The 15,282-nt window shown below is 39.5% G+C and overlaps 1 protein-coding gene across 6 annotated transcripts in view; it reads right to left on the bottom strand.

Moving 5' to 3' along the window:
* LOC106934995 (protein crumbs homolog 1-like) overlaps positions 1–15,282 on the bottom strand; it is a 39,004-nt gene that overhangs the window by 14,317 nt on the left and 9,405 nt on the right. For 5 of the 6 annotated variants that reach the window (XR_001421812.1, XM_015015208.1, XM_015015205.1 and 2 more), the window contains exons 3-11: positions 14,008–14,203; positions 13,477–13,616; positions 13,215–13,400; positions 10,259–11,209; positions 7,372–7,922; positions 6,468–6,633; positions 3,980–4,937; positions 1,944–1,988; positions 773–895 (exon numbers count right to left, since the gene is read on the bottom strand). Coding sequence is in view for 5 of the 6 variants with exons in the window: in XM_015015208.1 (XP_014870694.1) it covers positions 773–895; positions 1,944–1,988; positions 3,980–4,937; positions 6,468–6,633; positions 7,372–7,922; positions 10,259–11,209; positions 13,215–13,400; positions 13,477–13,616; positions 14,008–14,203 (3,316 nt within the window). In the remaining variant the exon portion in view is untranslated. Of the gene's footprint in view, positions 1–772; positions 896–1,943; positions 1,989–3,979; positions 4,938–6,467; positions 6,634–7,371; positions 7,923–10,258; positions 11,210–11,941; positions 12,138–13,214; positions 13,401–13,476; positions 13,617–14,007; positions 14,204–15,282 lie in introns of those variants that run through there. The other variant, XM_015015209.1, reaches the window with a different exon arrangement.

The raw sequence follows: 15,282 nt of genomic DNA, 5'->3' as shown, positions 1-15,282 counted from the left end.
ACTGTGTTTCACTCGGTCACTTTCATATCGATTTATAATTTACAATTTTTTCCAGTTTCCTGTCACATGTATGTATATTTCCAATTATCTATAACGAAGAGTCACAGTAATATCTCTAAGAGAATAGATGAAGAAAATAAACATTTCTTTTTTCATCAAGGTCTTCAAATTACATGACCAAATCTTACTTTTCATTAAAGAAACATAATGAAACACATGAAAGACTTTCTTTGAGTCATTTCTCAATTTGCTTGAATTAGCAAATTACTAACGGTGTCCCACAGGGCGCTCTCTTAGGGTCTGTTTTGTTTTTAATTACAAATTTAGCTTTTGTTAAATGACTTTATTATTTTCTTGGGACTCTTCTGTAAGTTTTTAATAAAGTTTTATGCTGCTTCTCGTTTTGCAGAAAGATTTATAAACAGTGATGCTGTAATGCAGTGAAAGCTTAGCTTGCTTCCTGTCTCTTTAAGACAACATCCTTTGTGTTTCTTCTCGTCTTACAAGTTGAAATTTTTTCTACATTTTTAAATTATGCTTATTTTGCATCTGTTGATCATTTTGCAGATTTACATGTTTATTATTTGATTTATTGCTTGTTGCTGCATCACTTTTATTATTGTTGTTTTTCCTGTGCAGAAAATGATCCACACTTTCACAAGACTGCAGGGCAAACCCAGAACTCACTGAAGGGATCATTTCTACCTTTTGCATGCGGGATCTCAAATGGTCAGAAGACAACGGATGAATGAAAGGAGCGACTCCATCTTACCTGTGTCCAATGAATCCTGCAGGACAGTCGCAGGAGAGCTCCCGGTCAGTGCAGTTCCCTCCGTTGAAGCAGGTGTAGTTCCTGAGCTCATCACCACACACAGAAACAGGCAGCTTGGGCGTGCTGAGAGGAAAACCAGAGGAGAAACACATGTTTCCACAGCCTCAGCACATTTTAAACGTCCATAAATTTAATGCATTCAATTTTAGAACAATTTTCATGAATAGTCTGAATATTTGAATGCGAAACATTTATCTTAGAAGTTTCAGAAACAATAAAACAACACAAATCGTTAGTAAATGGCTCGTCCGCTCCTATTTTTGCCATCTGGACAAGCAAAGCTGAGCTCAGCTTTAAAATGTAAAATCTTATTCTCATACCAGAATGTAGGCGTTGTTTTTTTGGTTTTTTTTTACATTTGTACGACAGATTCATCTTAGGAGTCAGACCGACTACTGAAATCCCAGTAAAGTTGTGATTTTGCACATCAGAAATAAGGCAAACCTATAAATACAAAACAATATTAAACACATTTTAGAAACTATGATGTTAATCTTTTAAGAAAATGTGGACTATGTAAATGTGTAAATATCAAAATGTTTTCGATATTTTCCAATACTTGTTTGGAAAATGCGATATATAAATGAAAACTCCAGACTTTTCAAGACTTTGCAGGACTCCTGCATTTAATCCAGAAGCTGCATTATTCTGGATGATTTGTTCGCCTCCTGCTGCTTCCCCCCCCAAAAAAAGAAAATAAACGCATCAAAATGAGATTATTGGCCAGCAAACTGTCACATCCGAAGTGCAGGAATCAGCAAGCAAACAATCTCTCTACAACCTTCAGTAGCAACATGAAAATCAGTCCTCAGTGGATGTAAAAATAGGCACTTATCTCTGAAAAGGTACATTTTTGTTCGGGGAGTCTTCTGTTTGAATGGCTGGGAATGTTTTCAACAACAGCTGTCACTCATTTGAAAGACTGGTTGGCTCATTTTGACAACAAACATCGTCAGAGGGAGTGTTAATATTTGCTTTTCTTGGCATTTTGTTGCACACAACTCGACAAAAGAACAGGATGCGCCGTGCATGACATGTGAGAGACAAATATCTAACAGGAAACAAACACCTGGGAATGCAGCGGAAATAAATAAAGAAAAACAAAACTCACATTTTTCTGACAACGATGTACCAAGGAAGTTCTTCCACGCGTTCGCTGCAGAGCAACAGAAAGGGGGAAAAAATTGAAAGGAGGAAGAAAGCAGCACAAACAAGCGAGAAAAACAAAGCAAAGTCATTTTGATGAAAACTATACAGCAGAGATGTTCCCAGTAAAGGGAGATCGCTTCACTGGCTGCTTTCTTAGCGAGACACTTGCAAAGATTTTACCCGTGCAAAAGAGGCAAAAAGGCAGGAGCCTGTGTGTTTACGGGATAAATGTTTGGAGGCGTTCCCCCGCTGGTTCTCAGAGGCAAACCGGAGATGACAAGGGAGAGAAACTAGCGCCGAACCAGAGAGACTGAGGCCTTTTCTGGCTGACACTAGAATAGAAACGCGGCTTCTGAGACGCTTACTGCAACTGTGGTTGAAGTGCTGAACAGAGGCAGACATGGAGACATTTACAGTGAAGGATTTTGTTTTTGTGTTGTGGTACGCTCCCTCGGCTGTGCGATTTTGGAGCATTTATTTGTGTATTTTGTGCTCGCAAAGTAAGGTTTTAGTTCTGTTTTTTACGACACTTTTGGAGCATTGAGAATGTCTTAAAAGGGAGAGGTTGTTTGTTATCTGATAATCCACATTTTTCAGCTTTATGCATCCAGGAAAAATAGAGTAGAAACCACATGTTTACATACTCAGTTTTAAGAAACCCGTTACATTTTCTTTAAGAAAAAGAAAACAGTTTTTGTTTTAGGTCAGTTAGAGGAGACACACAAATAATGTCTGTTTTAAATATTAAATAATGAGCAAGACATTTTGTAGAGAATTTTTTATTACTTTAACCAAAGTCAGAAGTTGGCATACACTTAGATTACTGTGTCTTTAATCATTTGGGACAATTTCCTGCTTTATAAGCTTAAACTGAATAAAACTGATGCCCAACATGTATTTTAATACTACAACTCAAATAGTGGTTTTATGTATGTACAATTAAACCATAGCAGAAGAGGAAACAAACCAGAATTTGTTTTAAGCAGATACCATAATGTGTAATAACATTGTTATTACAAATTGGTTAATTTAAAAATGTAATGCTTATTTTAAAAGCTTCTGTAAAATTTGCTCTTTTAGAATTTTAACTGGTTTAAAACAGGAAATGTTTAGTTTGACTCAATTTGGGGAAAATTGTGGGGAAAAACGTCTCTTTATAAAGTGGAAGTTAAAGAGTTTTTCCCTGTATTAACACGATATGGCTGAAAAATGTATCAGGATAAAAGGGTTTGAAATCGATAATTATTGATTCTTTTTTGTTTAAATATCTGCCAATATCCTGTTTTATCCTAAACTTTTACTCCACATTGCTGTTTTTTTATTGTTAAGCAGGTCTGAGGCACCATGGCAAAACCTCAACAGGTCGTTGCTAGGTAACCAGAGAGCGAGTGAGTTAGTTGATGCCACCAAACTTGATTAGCACCATGAGAGGTTCAGTGACTAAAGCCTTTCCCCTGCCTACATCCCCCAGAATGCTGTGCGGTTCTGGATCAGAAATTATTGACTGTTCGAGCAGACTTTTTCTCGATTGATATTGATCATGTCTATTGCAATAGATTTTATTATTAGCTTATTGTCCAGCCCTATACTCTGTGCACTACTCTGCAAAGACACAAATCTGACCAAGTGTTTTTGGTCTAATTTTTTTGTGCAAATAGACATAAAAAACCCACAAAACTAACTTATAAATAACTCTTCAGCAAGAAATATGAGTTTAATAAGTTAATACTGATGAAAAGGTTCTAGTTCCACTAGCAGATTGTTTCACTTTTCACATGTCTTGTTAAGGTGAAATAATATGCCAGTGGGGTTAGTATTTTTTTTAATCAATATTAGGGAATTATTTACTTAAAACAAGCTCGTACATCTTGCTTAAAAGCTATTTGTGAGCTGGTTTTGTCTCATTTTAAGTCTATTTGCACTAAAACTAGACCAAAACCACTTGGTCAGATTTGTGTCTTTGCAGTGGTCTGTCTGCAGAAAAGCCCCTGGACTCACCTGCAGAGCGGGCCGGTGTAGTTCTCGGCGCAGAGGCAGGCGTATTTATCCGGGCCATGGAGGCAGGTGGCTCCATTGGCACACAGGTGGTTCCTGCACACATCCACCTGTTCCTCACAGTCCACACCCGTGTACCCGACCTCACAGGTGCACTCGTAGCTGAGCCCGTTGATGCTACAGTTGCCATGGAGACAGGGGTTCGAAGCGCAGGTGTCTACCAGGACGTCGCAGCGTCTGCCGGCCCAGCCCTCCGCACAGGTGCAGTTGTAGGTGTTGAACAGGTCCTGGCACTGGCCACCGTTGAGACAGGGGCTGGGCTCGCACACCGAGGCTCCTCTGCAGCCGGGCAGCGCCGGGTTCGGGGACTTTTGGATGAACTGCTCGACCTGCAGGCGTGGGAGGTTCACCTCTGAGGAGCTGAAGTACGGCAGAGCGATGCCGCCCAGCTCCACTGTTCCCAGACAGCCGGCCAGGGACCAGCCAGTGAACGGAGCCAGGCCGCCCAGGTAGACGTCCACCCCTTCCCTGAGGAAGTTCAGGTTGCTGCCCTGGCTCTTGGAGAGGCTGGCGTCCTCTATGTCATTATCCAGAACCAAAGACCAGCGAGACGACTGAGCCCACGGCGCCGTCATGAACAGATGGACGGCGTGCCACTCGCCGTCCGCGATGCTCCTCCTGCTGCTGAGGCTCACCGTTGACACCCTCTCCTCTCTTCTCTCCTCCTGATCCTCCTCCGAGCCGCTGAGGCGCCCAGAGGAGCTCTGGAGCTCCATGAAGAGGAGGCCGTCCTGAACAGAAACCGTGATGAAGGAGGAACCTTTCTCTGCATGCAGGATGGCTGCATTACGCTTCCGTGTGCGGAGGTTCAGAGACAGGCTGGTGATGTTTCGGAATATGTGGCCGTTTCCCCGATAGGTCGTCACAGTGCTGTCGTTCAGGAAAGTTGCATTGGAGTAACCTGGAGGAATAACAGGGAGACAGCAGTTATCAAATCTAAAACTTTCTAGCAGACACTTTCACTAAAAGTTCCATCTGCAGAAAAATCAACCAGGAGCATGACTGTCTGCATTTTTCTCTGTAGATATTATCTTCAGCCTTCTATCGCCTGAAGAACATCTCCAGGATTAGAGGACTAACGTCCCAGCAAGACCTAGAGAAACTCAGCCATGTGTTTATCTTTAGTCGCATTGATCACTGCAGCAGTGTTTTCACAGGTCTGACTAAAAAAATCTAATCTGCAGCTGATCCAGAATGCAGCTGGAACCAGGCAGATGGAGCACATCACAGCCACACGTTGGCCACTGCGTAAAATTTAAAACCTCAGCAGAGTCTCTGGCTCCAGCAGGCATCACTTCTCATCAGCAGAGGCTCCAAAGCCTTTTGCACGAAGCAAAAAGTAGGACAAGAGGCTGTGGTTTAGCAGGCTAATTCTCTTCTAGCTTAACACAAATGATCAAGTCACAAACCTTTTATTTAACAATGTTACAAAGCTCGAGTTGCAAATAGGAAACAAACTGAGTCACTGTTTGTGCCTACAGAGAGCAAAACAAACAGGAGAAGTCAGCGACAGATGAGTTTAAAGCAAATGTTTCCATTCAGGTTTGAGTTTTATTTTGCTTTCATCGACTTTAAATGATTTAAACTTCCTTAAATCAAGTAGCTTCAACCTAATAAACAACTTTGCCCAATTTTACTACACCATTTTCAGCAGATAATAAAATAATCCACTGCAAAAACATAAAATCTTACCAAGAGTTTTTGTCAAGTTTCTAATGTAACTTTCTTGGTTCACTTGAAATAGGACACAACTAACTTACAAATAATGTCTCAGCAAGATATAAGAGATTGTCTGAAGTCAATAATTCTTTAATATTGATTTAATAAAAGTACTGGTTTCACTGGCAGATTATTACAGTTATAACAGCAAATTTTCCTGAGTAATTAGTGAAATAATCTGCCAGTGGGACTACATTTCATCAATATTAAAGAATTATTGATTTGAAACAAGCTACTATATCTTGCTGAAAAGTTACTTATGTGCTCGCTTTGTCCTATTTAAAGTATACTAAGATATTTGCACTAGAAGCTAGACCTGAAACTCACGGTAAGATCCTGTGATTTTGCAGTGTAAAGATGAAGAAATGAGCGTATCAGTGGAAACGGGTTCCTTAAAAGACAGAGAGTCATCACTAATCCCTTTGAGAAAAGGATCAAGTAGCTTTGGATCAATCCTGCTTTACGGATCAGATACTGAATACCGAGTGGCAAGATTGAGGCCAGAATCTAAATAAAACTGCTGTGACATTCAGCCACATAGAGACAAGTTAAGAATGAACTGGTAAATCCTAGAACAATTAGATAATATGCAAAATATTCACCTTGTATGGGAGTAAAACAACAGAAACATTTTCTGTTTTAGTAAAATAAAAAAAAATCCATCTTTCATTGTAAGCTATTTCACCTGTGCGGGTAAATTGGAGTCACTTACATTCGTATCCCTGCTGCAGCATCTTGCACTCTGCAGGTGCGGGGCATGGCGACAGCTCACACCACTTCACCTCGTCACAGCGCCGCCCTGCTGTGCTGCCGGGGCAGGTGCAGGTGAAGTCGTCCCACCCAGAGAAGCAAATGCCCCCATTTAAACAGGGATTTCTCTGTGAATGAGAAACAAACATGCGCTGCGTTATGACCTGGTAGAACTGTCCTGTGTTTTGGTTTGCTGGAGTTTTGGACTGTTGGTTCAGTTTTTTATCATTTAGCTTTTATGAAATCAGTTTAAATTTTAGGATATTTATAATTAAATAATTATGTTTCCTGCCAAAGCTGATGACAACATAAACTCCACTAATATGCAAATGTTATATGATTCCCGGATTTTGCAAATAAATTCTTCCAGCTGCTTCAACTTTAATAATAAAGAAACTACTCACACATACCGATATTCCCTCTTTCATGAAGCTTAGCTTTCAATATTACTGTCTTGAGCTACAGACAGTAAAATTTAGGTCATAGTACCATTCAACCTGCTGTTTTTCTGCATTATATTATTAATAATTTTAACTCTTTTGTTGGATGTTTCTCTGTGATCTGATGATGCTTCAGCTCTAGATCAGATCAAATGGTTGTTTTACTTCGATTTGAGCTTTTTCAGCAGTTTTCTGCATCGGTTTCAGCTTCTGCAATTCACAATGAATCTACTGTATTTCCTCATTACACTGTTTTGGAAACATTTGCTCCTCTAATATCTGTGCTACACTTTTTCACTCTTTAACTACATCAGCCCCTTTCCCTTTGGCCCTTACATATTTCGTAAAAACGCTGTAATTTTCGGGAGTTACGCAAGATGTATAGCTCCAGTATGCATTTGTGCAGCTATCAGAGTGTTTGCTTACACTGCAGGCGTTGTCTCCAGGGCAGCCCTGAATCACATTTTGTATGTGCTCAAGAGGATGTGATGTCAGCGAAGCGTCCGGCCCGAAGAACTGCAGCCTCGTGTCGCCGATCCTCAAATCCTGGATGCATCCTTTGAAAAATCCACCAAACTCTGAGGTGCTTCTCTTCTCTGGCAGACCTCCAACAAAAACCGCATCGCCTGCGCTCACATCTACAGTCCTTCCCTGCACATCGCCTTGCTTCTGCCCCGCGACATACAGCGACATGAGACCATCCAGAACCTCTACAGATACAAAGTGGACCTCTCCATCATGAACGGCTCTTTGTGCCTTCACGCTCTCAGAGTTATGGAGACGAACTTTGACCCTGCCGCCCTCCAGCCACATGTGCAGGTACGGGCTGCTGCTGTTGGAGAGCAGCATCAGGAGTCCGTTCGGCCTCCGCGTGCGCAGGAACAGGGAGACGGAGAGGTTCTGACCCAGATCGTTGTTGATGGCGAAGGCCGCGAAACTGTGAGAGTCCTCATTCCCAAAGCGAGCAGTAACATGTTCTGCAAAAAAGATAGTCAATTTTTAGTCTGGAGGACATTTTCATGAAGATTATGTGTTTTCATATGATGCACGGACACAAAACAAACTAAAAAGTGTCCAAAAAGTCCAAATTTATTTAAGCTATGAAGAAACAGAGACGTATTTCTATGTCTGCTAATTGAGAAAATAATCTTATAGATTTGAATCAGGTTGAAAACAACCCTAAACATACAAGTAATGATTATTTGTATTAATCATGATGAATTGATTATTGAAACAATCAAGTCAGCTAATTTAGTAATTGATTAATTGTTAAATGGAGAATATAAACTCTAAAAAGATCATTTACTCACATCCAGAGCAGTGAATAAACCAAAACTCATTTCTTTATTTGTATTTTTAATGTATTTCAAATATTGTTAAATAATAAATCTGCGGAATGTGACCATTTTTATCCAATTAATCAATAGAATAATTGATTGCTAATAAAAATTGTTATCTGCAGCCGTATTAATATGACAGAAAGGCTTTTTGAACTCGTATTTTTTGGAGATTTTATGTGATTTTAAGTTTTCTAAATTTATTCAGAAATAAATATCTGAAAAGTATGGAGTGCATTTGTATTCAGCTCTCCTGATCGGTACTTTCTGGACCATCTGTTGGAGTATTTATCTACCATCTCTGCACATTTAGAAACAGAGATTATGCAAGCTTACACGCAGGATTACTTCAGTAACATCTGACGGTATTGTATTTTATTTAGTGGTACTGAAATAAAGAAGGCTGCACACGAATGCATGCAACAACCATGCAATGAATTTGTGTTGATTATAATCCCAAAGGATTACATGTAACTTGTGTTTGGAACATGACAAAATGAGTATTAATACCTCACTGAACTTATTCTCTTTTAAAAAGATGTGCATTAGATTAGAGTTTCTGCAGAAATGTAGGAGTTCAGTCTCGAACAGAGGAAAGTTTATGGTGGCCCTCATTGAAACGTGTTCTGTGTCACCTGTCAGCACTTTCCACTGTGGGTCGGTCATCTCATTAGATAGTGAAACCACAAAGGGAAAAAACAGGCTCAGGCAGGGAGAGCGTGTCACGTAAAACCTTACTTAAGCTTCAAAGCGTTTCCATGTTGAGGTGTGAAAATTTATAGACTTGCAGAAATGTGTTTGTGTCGGCAAACAAAGGATTTACACTCATAAAGGGGAAAACCTGAGTGCTTTCTATTTTACACCGAAATTAAAGAATAATCTGAAACATAAATCTAAAATGAGTGTAATTCTCTTTCTGCTGTTTTAAGTTTGTGAAATTATGTTAAACAATGTGCGACATTCCTTGCAGGACGTGATTATTTCCTAAATAGGATCCTTTGTATCCTTAATCCGCTACGTCGGATAAGAGGATCTCTGCCCGGGCCTCTTTGTTCTGGCTTTTGATTGGACTTGTCTCTGGCAAATTCTGTTACACAAAAGCAGCTAAGGATGTTATTTAATTACCCATTTATGAAATTTGGAGCCTGTGGTGTAACTGTTTTTCCTCCAGTTCTAATTATTCAGGTCTGGAAACTCATATAAGCTTAAAGATGGTCTATTACACTTCATTAAACAGGTTAGAGTAGGTCTGTGGGCTACACAAATGATGTTCTTTACATGTTTTGAACAAAAATTTTCTTAGATATTGAAACTGATCAGTTGATCCTATATTGATCTCCTTTCAGAATGAGCTGTTTTAGGGCCTCTTTCAGTTTAAATCCAAATAAATTGCTGCCCCCAAACTCAATATTTAGACAAAATGGCTACAAACAGATGCACAATTATACAACTGTTTGGAAATGTTTGAAAAGCAGAAGTGGAGCCTCCTGCACAATCAACAAGAATGCAGCAAGTAATTTCTGGACAGTAAGTAAACCACAAATACGCGTCTTTTCCAGTAGCCATTGTAAAGTGGTAAAATCAGCTGACCAAGTGAGCTCACATTGCTAGGTGACAGAGTTGGTCTCTGCTGCGGTTGCTAGGTTACGTTGTAGCGCCCAACAACTGTGACCTAACATTTAGGAAGTTTTTTAAGCAGCTCATTTTTCAGACACCAAAAAAATGAACATATTAGCAAAAACAGCTGAGTGTTTGTTTTGTTTGGTTTTTTTTTTTAGGTTTTTTTTTTAGCGCTTTGGTTATTTGTAGAAGGAGTTGAGACACAAATGTTAGTATAAAAACATGCAAAATGTGAATTTTGAATTATAGGTTCCCTTTAAATATTTTACATCTGACAAAAAAAGAAAACAAAAACCAAAAGGTGCATTCATATATAAAGAAGAAGAACAATTTGTCTCTTCCTGCTGTGAGCTTACCCTCCTCACAGTCGTGCCCCTCGTAAGGCCTTGTGCACTGGCACTCGTAGCTCTGCCACAGGTTCACACACCGGCCTCCATTTTGGCACGGCTCGTCCCGGCAGCGGTCCCTGTGGCTGCAGCCGGGCAACACGTTAACCACAGAGTTGCTCAGCCATTCCTCTGGAACAACCAGCTGCCAGTCTACGAACACATCACGCATGCAGCCGATGAACACGGGCAAACCAACGTGTCTACTGAACGAACTTGGGTTTTTGAGGCTCCCCCCTATAAATGTGTCCTGAGGGGAAGTCTCAAGCTCTGTCAGGTTGGTTTGGACTGGGGTCATCGTGTGGCATGACTGGCTCCCACAACTTCCAGCGTCATCGAATAATCTAAGGCTCAAGTTCTCGTTTATGAACACAACCTCCACAGTGTGCCACTGTCCATCACTGACATTATGTGGAAGCCCCAGAATGTCGATCTCTCTGGCAGATTTCTCGCTCCACAGCATCAGAAGCAGCTCACCCTTGTCTAGCCAAAGCTGCAGCACCAGCCCCCCGATGTTCCTCTGGAACAACAACGCAGACGGCAGAACGGTCTTGAAGCTCAGCGTGATGTTGCAGGTCAGGTCAGCGTTCGCCAGGGGGTTGTGAAGCAACAGGTAACCTCTGCGCTCAAAGGAAAACGTGGTTGGGTTGTAGCAGAGCGGTCCGGAGTATCCGGGTGTGCAGGAGCAGGTGTAACCGTGAGTCCCGTCCAGCAGGAATGGAGAGCAGGAGCCCCCGTTCTGGCATTCATGACCTTCACAGCCGACTAACTTCACGTCGCAGTTCGAACCTCCGTAGAGAACGCCGTCACGCGCCTGTGTGAGGCAGTGGCAGGTGAAGCCCCCATCGAGGCTCTCACATCGGCCCCCGTTCCGGCAGGGATTGGACTCGCACTGGTTCACCACTTCCTGGCAGTGGGAACCTGCAGACAGAAGACAGAAGGAGAAACGTTCAGAAAAGTCTCTACGCTGCAAAAACCAAATCTTACCAAGTATTTTTGTCTTGTTTCTACTGTAAATATATTAGTACACTTAAAATAAGACTAAACTAACTTACGTAATCTTTCAGTAAGGTATAAGATATTGTTTTATATCAATAATTCTTGAATATAGAAAAAAGTACTAGTTCCACTGGCAAGTTGTTACAAAACCTGTTATCCATGTTATAAGTAAAAAAAAAAAAAAAAAAAATCGGCATATGTTCTAATTTATAGTGAAATTCTATATTTAGTCAAGAAACTAGATCAAAATTGTTTTTGCAGAGTAGAACAACAATTAAACAACTAGATGTTGTTCTCAAATGTAACTTTGAATTCAGATAAATTCTGCAAATATTCCTGTTGTTACAAAATCTTCTGCCGTGACAAATATATATATTTTTATAAGTGTTTTATTGCTGTAATGATGTAGAAACGTATTAGTCTGGTCAAATTATTTCCTCCAAAATCTCTACATGAATGTCTTAACTTGGCATTTTTAGATTTTAAAAATCACTGGTATATGAATTTAACATAAATTAAAGAATTTAAAATATACAACATCTGTTAAGCATTAAACTGTTTGAGTAAACCAGTAATTAATGATGAAAGAACCAGGTGACTTGTTATGTAACAGCATTACCAAATCTATTCACATAAATAAAAGCTCCAGTTTACCTGCAACAAGCAACAAAATCCACCAAATCCATGGTGCGGGTTCCCACATCATGCCAACACGTTTGCAACCAGAACTGACCCAAACTTGTTTGACTTCATATTAGTTTGTGTTTGCGTCCCGGCGAAGCTCTGCTGCTTGTGTGGCCGTGTGCTCTGAAGCATGTCGAGGCGAATATGTTCAGTCAGGAGACCAGCAAAGCCAGATCTCCAGGGATTAAGCTAATGCTACTTAGCCACCTTACTGAGTCAGAGCCGCCGCCGCCACTGGCAGAGTCAGTTTTTAGAACACAATTATCAGCAGGCAGCAGCTCACAGACGGACACAAGAAATAATGTGAGCATTTTCAAAATTCATCTTTTGCTACGAAGGAGTTAAAGTTAAAATTTACAAGTTTAAAAGTTACAATTTAAACATTTTTCCACTCTCATTACTGGTAAGTCTGTCACAGCACGCAATTAATCAATTAGTCATTGATAAGTTATAATTTCCATTCTGATGATTAGTATGCTTGTTTTCAGAGACGTCATAATCCAATATAAATAGTTTCACTTGTGTGGTTTTTATTTACTTTTATTTATAGTTTTTTGGTGTTTTATTTTAATTTTTAAAATATTTTCCAGTTCCAGTGTGGAGTGATAGGACTAACTTTTATTATGCTGTTATCGAAATATTAGTTGAAAATAGACACTTTATTGAGTGTAAAAACTCAAAGAATTGACATTTGCTAAAAGAACAACACACTCACTATTCCAAAACTGTTCAAAAAAAAAAAAAACATTTTGCATTTAAGATAAAATACCTTCTTTGTCTGTTAATGCCCAGAAATTCCCAGAGCTCCTAAAGATCCAGTTTTTCCTTCAGTTTGTTCAAATTCTGTAAAATATTTCCAATTAAGCACCTTTTGCTATCCAATTATTAATCAGTTAATCCAAAAAATACTCCACAGATCAGCCCTACACTGTATTGATGTAAGTCGAGCAGAAAATCCTTCTTACATGTTGATGTTAGAAGGATTTATTTTAGCTGCAGATGCATCATTTGCTACAACTGATCAAGTGTTCACTAAAGGAATGTTATTGCATTTTAGGTGCAAAATTTTTATTTAACAATTTAAAAAAGGAATTTAGTTATTTGTTTCTTTGTATTTTTATGCATTTCTAATATTGTATAAAATAAGCTCAAGTGGTTAAATGAAAAATCTGAAGAATGTGATTAAAGACAGAATAATTGATCACTAAAATAATGATTAGTTGCAGCCCTGGTTTCAGTGTACCTGCTGTTCCTGGAGGACAGCTGCAGATGTAGCCTGCAGCGGGCTCGTAGCGTTCAGGCAGCAGAGGCTCGCTGCCGTACAGAACCTGCCCTGACCTCTCCAGGCACCTGCCACCGTTCATGCACGGGCTGCTGCTGTTGCACTCGATCTCGTTCATGTCTATCTCGCAGTTACGGCCCTCGAACCCTGAAATGAGGAATCAGACTGCGGTTATGATGAGATCAAAACATCATGAGCACAAAAACAAATTAGTTTTTCTCACCCGGCCAGCATTCACAGGTGTAGTTACCCTGGTTGTCCTTACAGATGGCGCTGTTGAAGCAGGGATCAGAGTTGCATTGTGGCAGCAGCGTCTCACAGTGCGGCCCAGTGAAGGCTGGGTCTGAGCAGTCGCAGCTGTATCTGAGACAATCACATAGTTTGTTAATGTATCGGTAATAGTTTTCTCAGAAGTTCCTTCAATCAATAAATCACGTTTCTTTGTGTGGAATTTTTCATCAACAAAGTGCTTTATATCATAAAAACTTTAAGAAATAATAATAATAATAATAATAATAATAATAATAATAATAATAATAATAATAATAATAATAATAATAATAATAATAATGCTTCTCTGTGTTTGGTTCTGGTTCTGGGGATTCAGACCAGAACCAGGAAACCTGAGAGGTCTGGAAGACCTTTAATGTATTTTGGTGCTAAGCTGGTCAGTAATTTATAAACTAGCCGTATTTTATCTTCCGTCTGTTTCCATGATGGCAGCCTTAACGGGCGTTTATCCGTAAAGACTTACTCATTCACCCCGTCAACGCACAGAGCCCCGTTTTGGCATGGCTGCTCCTGGCAATCGTCTGTGTCGATTTCGCATCGGTCTCCTTGGAAACCAACATGGCAGATGCACCGAAAGCCTGCGGTGTGGTTAACACAAGTGCCATGGTGAAGACAAGGCTGTGACTGACACTGGTCGACCTGGAGCTCACAAGTGGTTCCTGTGAACATCATCAAAGCCACAAAGATGTCAGGGTCCAGGTGAGCCCAGCTGCACAGGCAAAGCTTTCAGGTCGTCTGACTGTGATAGTGGGTTTCTTTTTTATGTCACAGGAAAGCTTCCCTTTCTGCAGCTGGTCTAAATTTTGGAAACAAGTCGTGCTTTGCAGGATTGTATCTATGTGGGTTTTTTCCTGCAGAAATCGGAATGATTACCTTTTCGCTTTCAGTAACCTGCCTGCAAGAGTTGCTAAGGGGCGGTAATATGTATTTACCAGGAACATAAAGCCATTTTATAGCACATCAGGTCATTGTGTTACCTTCACTTGTTACAAAAATACTATAAATATCAAATATGACTTAAAAGAAATTTGATTTCACAATTTAATGCGAAATCAAACTGGTCTACTGTCTCTTTAAGAAGCTCCTGCTCTAACAGATATTCTTTCAGCACATCATCACAACAACATTTCTCCAATAAGTCTTTAAAACTGTTCTTAGGAGTGTTGGACTAAGCCATATAAAAGGTGTTTGTTAATTGCTGCTGCCGCTAGTCTGAAGGAGCAGAGAAGAGGAGCCGTATGAGGCAGAGAATTAAAGTATTTATACACTTCAAATGGCTACCTTTGTCATATTATGACAAGAATAAATCCCAGTAATACAAGAATAAATTACATAAATAAAATATTACCACAATAAGGTCATGGTAATAGGAGAATAAAACCATAATAATACAAGAATAATGTAATAACATTGCCAGAATAAGGACATAATAACATAATAATGTGGGAATAAAGTCATATATTAATAATGAAGTAGCAATTTTAAAAGAACTCCTACATAAACAATATAAAAAAAAAATTAAATGACATTATGTTGAACACCTTGTGAGTTTGGTATTGGTATTACATTATTCTTGTATTATTATGGTTTTATTCTCCTATTACCATGACCTTATTGTGGTAATATTTTATTTATGTAATTTATTCTTGTATTATTATGGTTTTATTCTCCTATTACCATGACCTTATTGTGGTAATATTTTATTTATGTAATTTATTCTTGTATTACTGGAAATAAT

Source organism: Poecilia latipinna, unplaced genomic scaffold, assembly GCF_001443285.1.
Source record: "Poecilia latipinna isolate Pla-1442-1.1 unplaced genomic scaffold, P_latipinna-1.0 Scaffold1892, whole genome shotgun sequence".
Taxonomy (NCBI): domain Eukaryota; kingdom Metazoa; phylum Chordata; class Actinopteri; order Cyprinodontiformes; family Poeciliidae; genus Poecilia; species Poecilia latipinna.
Note: the sequence above shows the minus strand (reverse complement) of the source record. Positions and strands in the feature narration are given on the sequence as shown.